Source organism: Ruditapes philippinarum, unplaced genomic scaffold (genome assembly GCF_026571515.1).
Source record: "Ruditapes philippinarum isolate M1 unplaced genomic scaffold, ASM2657151v2 ctg57_1_1_1_1, whole genome shotgun sequence".
In the NCBI taxonomy this organism is placed as follows: domain Eukaryota; kingdom Metazoa; phylum Mollusca; class Bivalvia; order Venerida; family Veneridae; genus Ruditapes; species Ruditapes philippinarum.
In genome coordinates, this window is record NW_026855294.1 from 1,043,070 (window position 1) to 1,057,600 (window position 14,531).

Here is a 14,531-nt window from a genome sequence, read left to right on the forward strand (position 1 = left end):
AACATCTATCCTTTGATCATTTACTGGAAACACTTCCTTCTATAATGTAAATTATTCTGCCATTACTAGCCCATATATGATCAGTCAATTAACAGCAAATGTTAATTGAAAAATTGGCATGATTCCCAGCATTTACCTTATATAGATGAACCATCAAGTTCCATTGTTCCTAGATCATCATTTAATGCAGAATTTGATGTAATATGTTGTATATTTTGATTATTTTCAGATGAACAAGAAAGAGTACAGAAAAAGACATTTACAAATTGGATGAACACATATCTAAAACAGGTAAGCAAGAACAACTTTGTTGGTGTGCTGTGATTAGGAGGCCAAACACCAGGCTATTTAATATAATCAGATCCTTCCCAGGCTTTGTAAATATAGCATCCCAATCTTTAATACTGTTGAAAAAATGGGTCTGATAACCATGCTTTTGTATCAGTATGCCTGAAGTTACCAATGTTGAATGTATTTTAATTGGCGATTTCAATATTGAGTGTATTGTAATTGGTGATTTTAATATTGAATGTATTTTAATTGGTGATTTCAGCACAGTTAAGACAACTAATTTAGCACTGTATAGCCTTGCTAATTATATAGCCCCAAATTTCATTGGCACAAAAGAATTTTTGCACTGAGAGATTGTGACCTTTTCTGTGAAGAATGTCTTTGAATTGGACTTTATTTTTAAGAAGATATTTAACAGAAGCACCTTCTTCAGTTTTATAACATGCAGGTAGTTGTTAAGATAATAAAATGAGAAAATCTGGCTGTTATAATGAAGGAAGTGTGTAAAGCTTGATAAGCCCATCAAATATAATCAGCCCCATGCTACTTTCATTTTCACCAGATGGTAAATTTGAGCTGTTTAATATATAAAACATTATGTTTCATTAAAGTTTCTAATAAACATTTTAAAGAAAATGATAATTTACTAGAATTTTTTTTTAATAGTATAAGGTATGTTTCTCCATGAAACTTGCTTAAATTTATTGATGTTTACTGTAATAAACTTATTATTTATGATGATTTTTAGCTCGACTTTTCTATGAAAAGGGGAGCTATCCTACTCGCCCCGGCGTCGGCGTCGGCGTCGGCGTTAGCGTCGGCGTCGGCGTTGGCGTCACACCTTGGTTAAGTTTTTCGTACCACCCCACTTTATTTCAGAAGTATTACAAGTATGGCTTTGAAACTTACCATACTTGTTCACCATCATAACCTCCATCTACAGACAAGAGTACATAACTCTGTCAAGGTTTTTGACAGAATTATGGCCCTTTTTTGACTTAGAAAGTGTATTGAGCTTGGTTAAGTTTTTTGTACCACCTCAACTTTATTTCAAAAACCATTGGAGGTATTGCTTTGAAACTGACCATACTTGTTTACCATCACGACCTTCATCAACAGACAAGAGGACATAACTCTGTCAAGGTTTTTGACAGAATTATGCCCTTTTTGACTTAGAAAATACATTGAATATGGGTAAAATCCACTTATTGCCTTAACCCTTTGAGATATTGCTTGAAACTTTTAATGCTATTTCACATCATTACCCCCATCTGTACGCAAGAGAAGGTAACTCTGTCAAGGATTTGTTTTAAAAATTAAGGCCTTTTATCGACTTAGAATCTTGGTTAAGTTTTTAGTACCAGTCCACTTTTTGACTGAAATGTTTGAGATATTAATTTTTAAAATTGGAAAAACTTGTTTTAAAAATCATTATTCCCCAAAAATGTCCGGGGGAAGGTTTAATTTTTGTCAAAAAAATTTTTTTTGAATTATGGCCCTTTAAAGTCAATGTTTTGTATTTTTAGGCCCAAACACTAAAAAAACTTAAAAAAACTAAAAAAATTTTATTTTCCTATCCCCCTTGTTCCACTTTTTCCATAAATTTTTCATATAAAAAAATTTCTTAAAATTCCAAAGGGGATCAAAAACTAGTTCACTTTTTAAAAAAAAACAGAAAATTCTTGTTTGCCTTTTACTGCAAAAAAATTTTTTTTTTTTGGCCCAAACAATAAAAAAAATCGGGCGCGCTGTTTTTACGGGCAAACTTTGGTTTTTATGAGCTTTAAAAGATTTATTTTTAGATGAGGGCAGTAAGGCATGACACCCAAATTTAGAAATATAATGCTCCAGGGCATCTTCAAAGTTTTTTTAAAATTTTGGGGCTTTAAAAATGCTCAAGGTTTTAAATATTTAATAGATTTTATGTTCGCATTTTCTTTAATAAACTTCTCATGTTTTTATTTTAAAATGATTTTAAAAGTGACGAGGAAAATAAAATTTGCAACAGCGACAGTTTTTAATTTTCCCCTGAAAAATGTGGGTTTTTTTAAGGGATAAAATTATAGTGCAAATTTTAATTTTTAATATTAAGAAAAAATGAAAAGCCCGATTAAAAAAGTTTAATTAAAACTGCCATTTTTACCAACCAAAATAATTGAAACCAATCACTTTCTAAATTTTTTTTTTTGGGTTTTAATTTTCAAACAATTTCATTTTTTATCAATTTTCCCGCAATAATGATATAAAAAATGGGTGACCCCTATATAAAAATAGTTATTTGGGTTTATGTCTCCATAAAATTTAGATGTTTTTTGGGATGAATTGGGAGAGATTTTATCTCTAATTTTATACATTTAATGTTGCCTGTTGGCAATAAAGGTGTAAGCAGATCAAAGGTGTTGAAGTATTAAAATGTCATTGAAAGTGTTGTATATAACACTGTAGGCGGTCATTATTGACCAAACACAGTCATTGGTTATCTTTCATTAAACTCTTACCTTACACTGTCTGTATATGGTCCTTGTTGACCAAGCACAACCATAGGTCATCTTAACTATATTATATCTTAATTTGTCTGCATTTACAACTTAAATGTTTGTGGCATTTCTTATTTAAACTCACCCCCCCTTACAGCCATTTACATAAAAAAAGTTTTCGGGATAAATTTATTAAGCAAGTTTCTTGAGATAATATAATTAAATTCATCTGAAGCATTTGAATTGAACTTTCCCAGGATTGGTCAATCAAGTTTTCAATGAAATATAACTGTGCAGGGTATAAAGGTGTGATATTTCACTTAATCCTTTTAATTTTGAGCATTTTAATATTACTGCTACAGATAGAGACTGTCAACTTTTCAGCTAGAAGATAATGAAATTGTTACATGCCAGTTAATAGTTTCAATACTTAAATTATTATAGTTATTGTATTGTTTATTTATTTCAGAAAAATCCTCCTTTAAAAGTTGAGAATCTGTTTGAAGACATAAAAGATGGCGTGGTATTACTATCACTTCTTGAGGTCCTTTCCGGAGAAAAACTTGTAAGTATTTTAACAATGAGTAATCAGTCGTAAATTTTCATGACAGATAAAAAATATATAAGATACTTAAAAGCTTGCAAAAGTCATTATTAATTATAATTAGGATCAAAAAAACAACCTTAAGATTCTTGTAAGAGAAATATACTCTGTCAGAAATACACCAGCTATAAAGCTTGTCAGATTACCCACCAATAATCAGAAAACACCCAAGTATAACAGAAAACACCAAAAGTATATCAGAAATCACAATAATATAATTTGAAATAAAAAGTTAATCAGAAAACTTAACTTTTCAGAAACCCCCAAAGCTAAAATCAGAAAACATAACTTTGTCAGACTTTCCCCCAAAGCTAATCAAAAACAAACTGAAAAACCTTAAATTAAAAATTAATAATTTAATTACAAGGAGCATATAATTATGTATTAAAAGCTGTGGAAATGTCTGGTATTCCTCCATTAATTGAATATAGTGTATTGACTTTTCTCATGTAATGTTTAGTCATTAACTGGTCAGTGATTTCTTATTGACCTTTGAGCTTAGCTGAGGTAAATATTTAAGAAAAGATTGGCAGAGATTTATAAAACTGGTAAATCTTTCATGTAAACAGATTGTACTCTTGAATTATTCTAGTAAGTCTCAAGGTCATGTAATTGGGAATGATTGAATCTATTTCTATATATAAAATTAGTGAGAAGCATGTATTAACTTTGTATGCTGGAGGTAACACAGCCATAACTGTACCATAATTTGCAAGCTTGTGCAGCTTGACCTAACTTAACTGTTTTACATACTTTAATATCCTTTAAATTAACAATGGACAATTCCAAGTTAGAGAATAAGGCAAGGCCATCCCTCAAATTGAGGAAATTAATGGTTGATAATTTATTACTAAAATTGATTAATACATAAGTCAGAGACATAGTCCACCAAGCTTCTGTGGCTGTATAATTTAGTGCCTGACAAACAGATGTCAAGACAGATTTCAATAAAAAGATCTCTCATTTTGAAACAAGGGCATATTTGCTCACCAGATTTCATCTGATCAGCCTTTCAAGTGCATAGTGTAAGATTGTTTGCATTTCACCTTATGTAAGCACAACCTTATGCAACAAAAACTTATATAGTTACTTAAATATAGATAACTGATCTGTTTTACATAAAGGGCACCATGTAAGATTGTTTGAGTGATGGACAAATATTTGAATAGTGCCTGTGTCATGTGAAGAAATAACAATCGGCAGTAATTTAATGAACTGAAATGATGGTCTTCATAATGTACATTGTCAAAGTAAATATTGACACTTTAAATACAAACAGAAAATCTTTGCAGGAGAAAAAAAAATCAAAGCATTATTAAAATAAATTTGAAATTCAGAATAATCATTCAAGCCTTTTTCTGCCTGTTTTTCAATTAGTAAATGTTAGATACAGTTTAGAAGTAAATTAAGCTTGTGTTGAGAATTTTTTCATAGCTCCTATTTAAATATAGAATTTGTGAATGATATGATTATATTTGCATTGAATTCTATACAACAATATGCAAAGACAATACATATAGAGACACTCAGTAATGTCCAATATTTGGTATTTTACCATTAACATGCTGAATAACTCAAATATAAATAGGGCAGCAGGCTGATCTTGGTCAGCACTGGCTGCATGGGCCAGCAGGCTAATGGTCAAGCTTCATAATTTTTTCAATCTCGGTTAAAGTTTGTGTTATAATTTTTCGAAATGTCTGTTTATTTACACTTTTATGTTTATTTACACTTTTATCACTTGTACATGTATTTGTAAAATAAACAATTTTATGTTTGAATACTGTAATGGAACAGGCAACAATTATTTCATCATTTAATCTTGTAAGTAATGTGTATAAATGTTGAGAAAGATTAAATTATACAGGTCAGATATGAAGATCAAACATTAAATCCTATTATAAAGCCATTGCCAATCTATGCAATAAATTTTACATATCCCTCCAAAACCCAGTACCTGTCACAACTTGTCATTAATGCTTAAATTGACCAATTTTATGTAGACAAAATGCCTAACTGCTAATTGTTCACGAAGTATAATTTTAATATTTCATCTTTTGACTGTATCTTAATCCCTCAATAGGTATGCCATATCACGATGAACTTATATAGTAACGGTAATGATAAAAGTTTCACATTCCAAGATCAGCACATTTCAATGTAGTATTTGGATGGCATCCAAGATTTTACATGATTTTTGCTGATAATACTGTTCTACCTGTAAAGGTATTTTTAAACATACCAAAGGACACTAGAATGTCACTTGATGTAATAAATAGGATCAAGGGTTTGCAGACTACTGGGTGTTTTTGATGGTTTTATTGGCAACTGGGGGTTGTAGTACTTCAGCTGAAGAGCCCTTCACACAAGAGATATATTTTCAGGAAATAGCAAGCAACCTTTAGTACATAGAGCTTGTTAGAAAAACACATTATTTTATCAGAGAAAATCATACAGTATCTTGTCAGAGAAACACATACATTATCTTGTCAGAGAAACACATACATTATATTGTCAGAGAAAATCATACATTATCTTGTCAGAGAAACATACACATTATCTTGTCAGGGAAAAACATATATTATCTTGTCAGAGAAAAGCATACATTATCTTGTCAGAGAAACATATACAATATCTTGTTAGAGAAACACATACATTATATTGTCAGAGAAAATCATACATTATCTTGTCAGAGAAACACATACATTATATTGTCAGAGAAAATCATACATTATCTTGTCAGAGAAACATATACATAGTCTTGTCGGGGGAAAAACATACATTATCTTGTCAGAGAAAGCAACATTAATCTTGTTCAGAGACATTTACAATATCTTGTTTAGAGAAACACATACACTATATTGTCAGGAAAATCATACATTATAGTGTAGAGTAAACACATACATTATCTTTTTTTGTAAAACACATTTATATTGTCAGAGAAAATCAAACATTATCTTGTCAGAGAAACATAATTATACATTATCTTATTAGAGAAACACATACATTATCTTGTCATAGAAAAACATATATTATCTTGTCAGAGAAAAGCATACATTATCTTGTCAGAGAAAAACATACATTATCTTGTCAGAGAAAAGCATACATTATCTTGTCAGAGAAACATATACAATATCTTGTTAGAGAAACACATACATTATATTGTCAGAGAAAATCATACATTATATTGTTAGAGAAACACATACATTATCTTGTTTGTAAAACACATTATATTGTCAGAGAAAATCAAACATTATCTTGTCAGAGAAACATAATTATACATTATCTTATTAGAGAAACACATACATTATCTTGTCAGAGAAAAACATATATTATCTTGTCAGAGAAAAGCATACATTATCTTGTCAGAGAAAAGCATACATTATCTTGTCAGAGAAAAACATACATTATCTTGTTAGAGAAACACATACATTTTCTTGTAAGAGAAACACATACAATATGTTGTTGTAGAAACACATACACATTGTAAAAATATGCAAAGATATCAAATATATACTAAAACTATGAATGAATGTAATGAAAATATGATGAAAATAAGCATTTAGTTTGTTAGTTTATACAAATTTATTTTAGTTTGATTGTATTAGAAGCTACATTCTTATTGAAACACTTCTGAATCTGTTCCTAGAACCAACCAGTACTAAGCAATAAGTGTAAAGTTTCTTGCTGAAGGAAACAACGGCTTGCCCCTGACAGGGTTTGAACCCACGCGACCATCAATCCTTAGATTACTAGTCTGATGTGTTAACCTCTCGGCCAAGCAGCCAAATAAGCATTTGTCACATAATGAGTAAAATTTACAGCTTGACCGGGGCTGGGAGTCTAAGCTTTAATGTTATATAGATAGTGTAATGTTTTTTCTTCTTTGATTACAGCCAATGGAACGAGGGAAGTTGAAGCGAGTCCACTATGTCAGTAACTTGTCAACAGCCTTGAAATTCTTAGAAAGTAAAAAGGTAACTTGAATAATTAATTAATTACCAGAAATTGATAATAAACATTTCTGTAATGTTAACTTGTTAAGGAACATTGAGAACATTGACATATACAAAACATTTATACATTTGGTTTATACAGAATTTATTTTAGTTCGATTGTGTAGGAAGCTATTAGCTTATAAACACACTTTCGAATCCGTTCCTGGAACCAACCAGTACAACCAAACAGTACTGAGCAATGAGTGTATAGTTTCTTGCTCAAGGAAACAACGACTTGCCCCTGTCAGGGTTTGAACCCATGTGGCTAGTGATCATAAGATTACTAGTCCGAAGCGTTAACCACTCGGCCATGCCTTTTGATTTGATTTGATTTGTTGCTTTTCAAAGGTCATGAATTTCTTCGTGTAGTATACATTGTATACTGTTTTATCATTTATCATAGATTTAAACATTTACCTGTGAATGTTTGCCTGTAAGAAAATTTGTCATTTTTCAAAACCATTATTTAATTTTGATAGTGTGAAAAATCTGGGTATTCAAGAGAGGTAAAGTTTTGTAGGATTATATTTTGATATATCATATCATATATGGTGTACAGTCATCATATCTTTACAACATGAAACATGTAGTTGTGAATCATGTAGTTGGGGAAAATTGGGTTTATTTAAGGTAGATTTACTTAAGTATTTGTTATTTCAATACATTATAGAAAAAGAATAAACAAATTTTTTAAGCTGATACTTTTATATAACATTGCTGTTAGCTCTCCGTATGGCTGAGGGTTTACCTTTAAGGGTTGAGGCAACAGAATTGCCGCTATTGTTTATTCCTGGGTGTACGTAAGACGCGACTAAATGGGTTCTAATAACTAAGTCTATGGATCTCTTAGCTCCAGCAGGTGAGATGGTTTTTGACCTCTGGTGTTGCTGTAAGTTTGTAACACCTAAGGTGGTCCAAAATCATATTTCCTGTTTTGGCGCCATATTACCTAAATTGTGTTTATTATACCCCCAAAAACGAAGTTTGGGGGGGTATATAGGAGTCACCCGGTGGTCGGTCGGTCGGTCGGTCGGTCGGTTGGTCGGTCGGGCGGTCGGTCGGTCGGTCCAGACGTCCGTTGCATTTTCCTTGTCCGGAGCATAACTTAAAAACTAATGATTGGAATTCAATATAACTACACACAATGGTCTAGCACATTGAGAGGAAGTGCAGTGCACAAGAACCATAACTCTATCTTGACTAATTACAGAGTTATTGCCCTTTGTTTATTTTCCTTGTCCGGGGCATAACTTGAAAACTACTGGATGGAATTCAAAACAACTTCATACAATTGTCAAACACAATAAGGGGAAGTGCAGTGCACAAGAACTATAACTCTATTTAAAGTAATTACAGAGTTATTGCCCTTTGTTACTTTTCCATTCCTTTCTTTTGTCCGGACCATAACTTGAAGACTAATTGTTGGAATTCATTATAACTTAATACAATTGTCAAGCACATTGAGAGGAAGTGCAGTGCACAAGAACCATAACTCCATCTTGACTTATTACAGAGTTACTGCCCTTTGTTACTTTTCCTTGTCCAGAGCATGACTTGAAAACTACTGGTTGGAATTCAAAACAACTTCATACAATGGTCAAGCACAATAAGGGGAAGTGCAGTGCACAAGAACTATAACTCCATCTTGACTAATTACAGAGTTATTGCCCTTTGTTACTTTTCCATTGCTTTTTTTGTCCGGAGCATAACTAATAGTTGGAATTCAATATAACTTCATACAATTGTCAAGCACATTGAGAGGAAGTGCAGTGCACAAGAACCATAACTCGATTTTGACAAAATACAGAGTTACTGCCCTTTGATACTTTTCATTGTCCGGAGCATAACTTAAAACATACTGGTTGGAATTCAAAACAACTTCATACAATGGTCAAGCACAATAAGAGGAAGTGCAGTGCACAAGAACTTTAACTCCATCTTCAGTATTTATAGAGTTATTTATTGCCCTTTGTTTCTTTTGCTTGTCTTTCTGGACTTATTACAGAGTAATTCAATAAAACTTCATCAGTGGCCAACTACATTGGAAGGAAATGCAACATACAAGAACCACAACTATCTTTAATTGCCCACAACCATAACTCTATATTTTAATTCTTTTACAAGGTATTCTGTTACTAGTAACATCCTCATTTCTGAAGCAGTCTTGTGGGGGTATTAATCACATTTAGTGATAGTTCTAGTGTTTATTTACTTGTTTATTATGTTCTATGAGTTGTAACAATGTTTAAATAAGGGCTTGGTATATTTACTGTATTACATATACATGTATAACTATATAATTAATTAGGTTGCTGATGTTGAATCATTTGTCCCTCACTGCTGTAGGTTCAATGTTCACTTAAGAATTGTAATTCTTGTCCTACCCTTGGACATAAAACTCTACACAAATATGTGTATAATTTGCTTCATTTTACTCAAAAGTTGATAAATTGTAAGGCTCAGCTCTGTATAAAGTTACACTGTCACTGTCCCTGGAATGTTGTTATTATTGGACATTGTTTATATTTCAGATCAAACTTGTAAACATCAATGTATCAGACATTGCAGACGGCAAAGCTTCCATTGTTCTAGGTCTGATATGGACCATCATCCTCTATTTCCAGGTATAACTTTAATTATATGTTACCTTTTATCATCCTCATTCTAAATCTCGTCTATACACTATATATAAAATATAACCATGTGACACCAAATAGATCTGTGCTTATTCTCTTCTTCATTGTTCCATTTTTCTGGCATAATATATTAAACTTCTTATCAAACAGCTGGATTCTCTATTACCACAGTTGAAAACTCTTCAAGGCATCTCTGCAAATGTGTTATACTTCATCATATTGAATTTGTAGATGAAAAAATTTGAAATCTTACACTAAAATATGTAAACTCTAACATTATTAACTGGCGTGTGAGTATATTGATATTCTTTTTGCCCATATGCTGATGAAAATTTACTGGAATAATTGGTAAAATGTATCATTAAATTGATTGTTATAATGCGCATCCTTCATTTTGAAATAATTATTATGAGAAGAGTTACACTACAATGGATTATCTTAATCTGTATAACTTTAATATTTGGCACACTGATTTAAGAAAGGAGAAAGGGTATGCTGGAAGCATCTTTATGCTAGATCAGTATGTTTCTATGGCATTTATCTTCTATATTTTATCATTTGCTCAAATAATGCATGATACTGGCTTACACAGAAGCTCAATGTGTACATATATGATTTCAAATTTTATAATTTTATAGATCCAGACTCTTCCCGAGTACTTTGATAGTTTGAATCGAGTTTTAATGGTAAACTATACAGCATCTTGGTCCAAATAGTCTATTCAGCATGTGATAATGTGTACTTTATTGTTGAAGAAATTGTATGATACAAAACTAACATGCATGATGTCAAGTTGAATAAGTCCAGCGATAAATGAAAAAGATTTTCTTTGCAATTGGTATTTTTATTTTGGCATGTTGAGACAGTGTTAAAAGAACCATTTTTGTGTCGCCTCTACGGAGTAGTGGCGACATATAGGGATCACTTCTCCGTCGTCTGTCTGTCCGTCTGTCTGTCTGTCTGTCCGTCCGTCCGTCCGTCACAAAACTTGTCCGGACTACCCCTCATAAACTACTGGTGCAATTTCATCCAAACTTTACAGGAATGATCAGTATCAAGTCTAGTTGTGCATATTGTCAGCGTTTTCCGGTTCAATGATTTTTGTCAGAGTTATGGCCCTTTAATAATTTTTAATTTTAAAGTTTGTCCGGACTACTTCTCTTATACCACTAATGCAATTTCAATGAAACTTTACAGGATTGATCTGTAGCTCAAGTCCTTGAGCATATTGCAAGGGTTTTTCGGTTGAATGATTTTTGGCCGAGTTATTGCCCTTTGATAAAAAGGTGTTTTTTCTGTGTGTTGCCAGATACACAATAGCTTGTCCGGACTACTCCTCATAAACTGCTTGTGCAATTTCATCCAAACTTTACAGGAATGATCAGTAACAAGTCTTGTTGTGAATATTGTCAGGATTGTCCGTTTCAATGATTTTTGTCAGAGTTATGGCCCTTTAATAATTTTTATTTTTAAAGTTTGTCCGGACTAGTTCTCTTATACCACTTATGCAATTTCAATGAAACTTTACAGGATTGATCTGTAGCTCAAGTCCTTGCGCATATTGCACGGGTTTTCCGGTTGAATGATTTTTGGCTGAGTTATGGCCCTTTGATAAAAAGGTGTTTTTTTCTGTGTGTTGCCAGATACGCAAAAGCTTGTCCGGACTACTCCTCATAAGCTACTGGTGCAATTTTATCAAAACTTTACATGATTGATCAGTACCAAGTCTAGTTGTGCACTGTCCGTCTGTCTGTCCGTCTGTCACAAAATTTGTCCCAACATGAAATTGGCCATTATGAGGCGACACATGTGATTACTGATCGCTCTTGTTAATTTAGATGGAAAGAAAATGTTTTCTTTAAATGTATGTTTTATAGTGTAGATATTAGTAATGCTGTAAGTGTTTAGTTTAAACATTTTTAAGCAATACAGGTATGAATACCTATGACAGGTCGTCAAAGACAAGCTCAAAAGTAGTTGCTAATTGTTTCATTATTTCTATGATTTTTTATGTCCGAGTAGCAGAATTACGTGATTTACTTGCATGTTATGTTATACCAGAGAACGATTATAAAGAAGTTTTATATTGAAAGCATGATAGATATATGTTGTTCTTTTTAAAGGATTATTTTGTATTGATTATGAGTATGTACAAGTATTTATAATATGGTTTAGATACCCCAGAATGTAGCAAAGATGTATAATGTAACAGTGACCCAGAAATACTTATATTGTATGTTGTTGGTTAACAATTTTGTTGTCCTCGGTGAAAGTGACTTGAAAAAATTTTGTGATGAAAATAACAATTGATATTTCCCTTTCTTACTATTCCTGGATTGGAGATTTCTAAGTAGAATAAGTGCAGAACATATATAACTTCACCATAAGTATTAATGAAGCTAGTAATTATTTAAGTAGAAATATAATGATAAATAGTTATTATATTATATTGAAATATTTTCTTTTTTCTGACATATAGATTGAGGAGACAATGGTTGCACAATCATCACAGAATGTTGAGGGTGAACAGAGGCCCCTGTCTGCCCTCGACAAATTCCGTATGAATGCCAAGAAGGCCCTTCTAGCCTGGACAGAAAATGCTATCACAAAGTGAGTACAGTCATACATTGTTAAACAATATCTGTAAGAATTATCTATAACACAGGGTTTTCCCATCTTATATAACAGAAGCCTATAAAAGGCCTTTTTCCAAAATAAATTTCTATAGAAGCAGGCAGTTATTTCAAAAATTCTTGACCTAGCTTTTACTTACTCAAAGCAGCAATTTTGGTTATGATTTTTCCTTAAATCAAAAGGCTTAGGCCTCTTTCCAATAAAAACAAAAGAACTTTTGTAACTGTATTGTTATGAACCCAATAGATGAAGTATCACAAGTAAATTCTGATCTTGGTATTTTGTTATCAGTGCTTAGAAAAACAATGGACAACACTTTCGTACACTATTAAGAAAACTTATGATATGTGTTGTATTAATTCAAATTTTAACTTTCAGCAGAAGGTATGAATTATTTTGAATTCTACTATTATTTTCTTTATCATTTTTAGACGTTATGGTATTGAAATTAGAGATTTTGGAAAGAGTTGGCGAGACGGTTTAGCATTTAATGCTATTGTACATACAATTAGACCTGATCTAGTGGACATGGATAGTGTAAGGAAACAAAGTGCACGAGTTAACCTTGAGAATGCTTTCTCTACAGCTGAGAATCACCTTGGCATTGCACGACTTATTGACCCAGAAGGTAATATCACTGTTTAACTTGTTTAATCGCATCCATTGTGTAAATAGATGTATAAAAATCCGGAAAAAAGTGATCCCTTGGGATCATAAATTACATCAAAATTACATGAAAATTGCAGTCTCTGTTTGAGTGAGTCTGTACATAAGGGATAATAATAAAGTGGAACATTCCTCACGCCCCCTAGCATTGGCTTGAGTGGTAAAGGTGTGTAGAAAAATGTTAAATAATGTATAACACTCTGATATAGAGAAGCAGCATTACATGGTCATTGTAGTTGTTTAATAGTCTTGTGTGTTTGCATAAAACTAACTAAAACTAACTAACTAACTAAAACTTACCACTGTCCTATTTAATATCTTACTTGGATTTAAGTGTTTTCCTTCCAGTATTAGAAATATCCCAGTTAGTTTATTGTTTCTTCAAAATTATGGTTCTGTATTGCAGATGTTGATGTAGCAAAACCTGACGAGAAATCCATTATGACATATGTTGCTCAATTTTTGAAAGCATATCCAGAAGCTGGGGAAGATCCTGCTGTAAGTTTCATATCGATGTTCTCATTATAGAATTATTAACTGTTTTTATCAATATTTGTAATGCATTATGTTTAAACCTTTATATTTTAACTGTATTCTGGAGAAAGCTTTAAGTTTCCATGTATATCACTAAATAATATGCTCCCTGGTCCATACAGTGCTTGTTGTGTTATTCAAGAAGAGCTTAAACCTTTAAACAATGAGCTGTCAGATATAGACCTTTACCAGTTAACCATAGCTTCACTTGTTTTCTTTGTCAAGAACTATCTGTAAGCATGGCTATTTTCAGCATTTATTATAAGATCTTTATAACCATGTACAAATGGTGTAGATCCTTACAGTATATTATGTTTTCAAATGCAAGAATTGATTGTCCTGAAGCATTTGTTTTATGTATTTTCTTGTAACTATAGTTACGAAAGAAGATAAAGACACCTGCAGAGCAGGAGATGGCAGATTTTCAAGACTTGATGACATGGTGTACAACAGAGGCTGACGAAGTGTTACAAATAGTTGAACAGCCGGTCACAGATAGACAACAAGAATATATGGTATGTCATCTTTCAAATGAAATCTCCCTAAAGTCATTGGTGTCCATTTTTCAGTTCTGAAGAAAGTCATTCATCATTTGTAGGAAAATTTTCAAAATGTTGCTGAATTTTAAGTGAACAGTACAGACCATGATAGATGGCACAGATGTGCTGGCTAATCTTGATTTGCTCTGGTT

The 14,531-nt window shown here is 32.1% G+C and overlaps 1 protein-coding gene across 1 annotated transcript in view; it reads left to right on the plus strand.

Annotated features, from left to right (window-relative positions):
• LOC132742790 (muscle-specific protein 300 kDa-like) overlaps window positions 1-14,531 on the plus strand; it is a 127,500-nt gene that overhangs the window by 36,467 nt on the left and 76,502 nt on the right. The window contains 9 exon segments of the mRNA XM_060731265.1: window positions 230-291; window positions 3,238-3,333; window positions 7,269-7,349; window positions 9,902-9,994; window positions 10,645-10,692; window positions 12,486-12,616; window positions 13,072-13,268; window positions 13,713-13,804; window positions 14,218-14,355. Coding sequence (XP_060587248.1) covers window positions 230-291; window positions 3,238-3,333; window positions 7,269-7,349; window positions 9,902-9,994; window positions 10,645-10,692; window positions 12,486-12,616; window positions 13,072-13,268; window positions 13,713-13,804; window positions 14,218-14,355 — 938 coding nt within the window.